General features: G+C 67.5%; 1 protein-coding gene across 1 annotated transcript; it reads right to left on the bottom strand.

The window, feature by feature from the left end:
• Positions 1 to 380, bottom strand: TMEM160 (transmembrane protein 160; the record flags this gene model as incomplete). Its single annotated transcript, XM_015572894.1, has 1 exon — positions 1 to 380. A coding segment is annotated over one exon (279 nt), but the record flags the coding sequence as incomplete, so codon positions are not given.
• Positions 381 to 385: the final 5 nt, after the last annotated feature.

Here is a 385-nt window from a genome sequence, read left to right as displayed (position 1 = left end):
GGAGGGAAGGGTCAGGTTTTAATGTCCTGGTCCTTGGACCCTGGCCAGTCTGAAGCGGCCTCAGGCCTCAGGTCCTTGCTCCTTCCCCTGGGCCCTGCTACTCACTCCGGGCGTGGTCGTCCCGCTTCGTCCGGGCCTTCCGCAGCGGCCGTGCCATCGTCCTCAGGCACCAGTTCCACGTCCAGCTCCAGCTGGTCCATGTAGAGGCCGACAGCACAGGACCAGAGCAGGCCCGCGGCCAGCACGGCACCCACGCCTGCAGCTGCACCCCCCAGCGAGAGCTGCATAGGTTCCCGCAGCGATGCCAGGCCCACCACGTAGGAGGCACCACCCCACATCATGCACAGGCCACCCAGCAGGAAGAAGCCAGTGTCGGGGGGGGGGG

The sequence above is a fragment of the Myotis davidii genome, unplaced genomic scaffold (genome assembly GCF_000327345.1).
Source record: "Myotis davidii unplaced genomic scaffold, ASM32734v1 C62118299, whole genome shotgun sequence".
Lineage (NCBI taxonomy): Eukaryota > Metazoa > Chordata > Mammalia > Chiroptera > Vespertilionidae > Myotis > Myotis davidii.
Note: the sequence above shows the minus strand (reverse complement) of the source record. Positions and strands in the feature narration are given on the sequence as shown.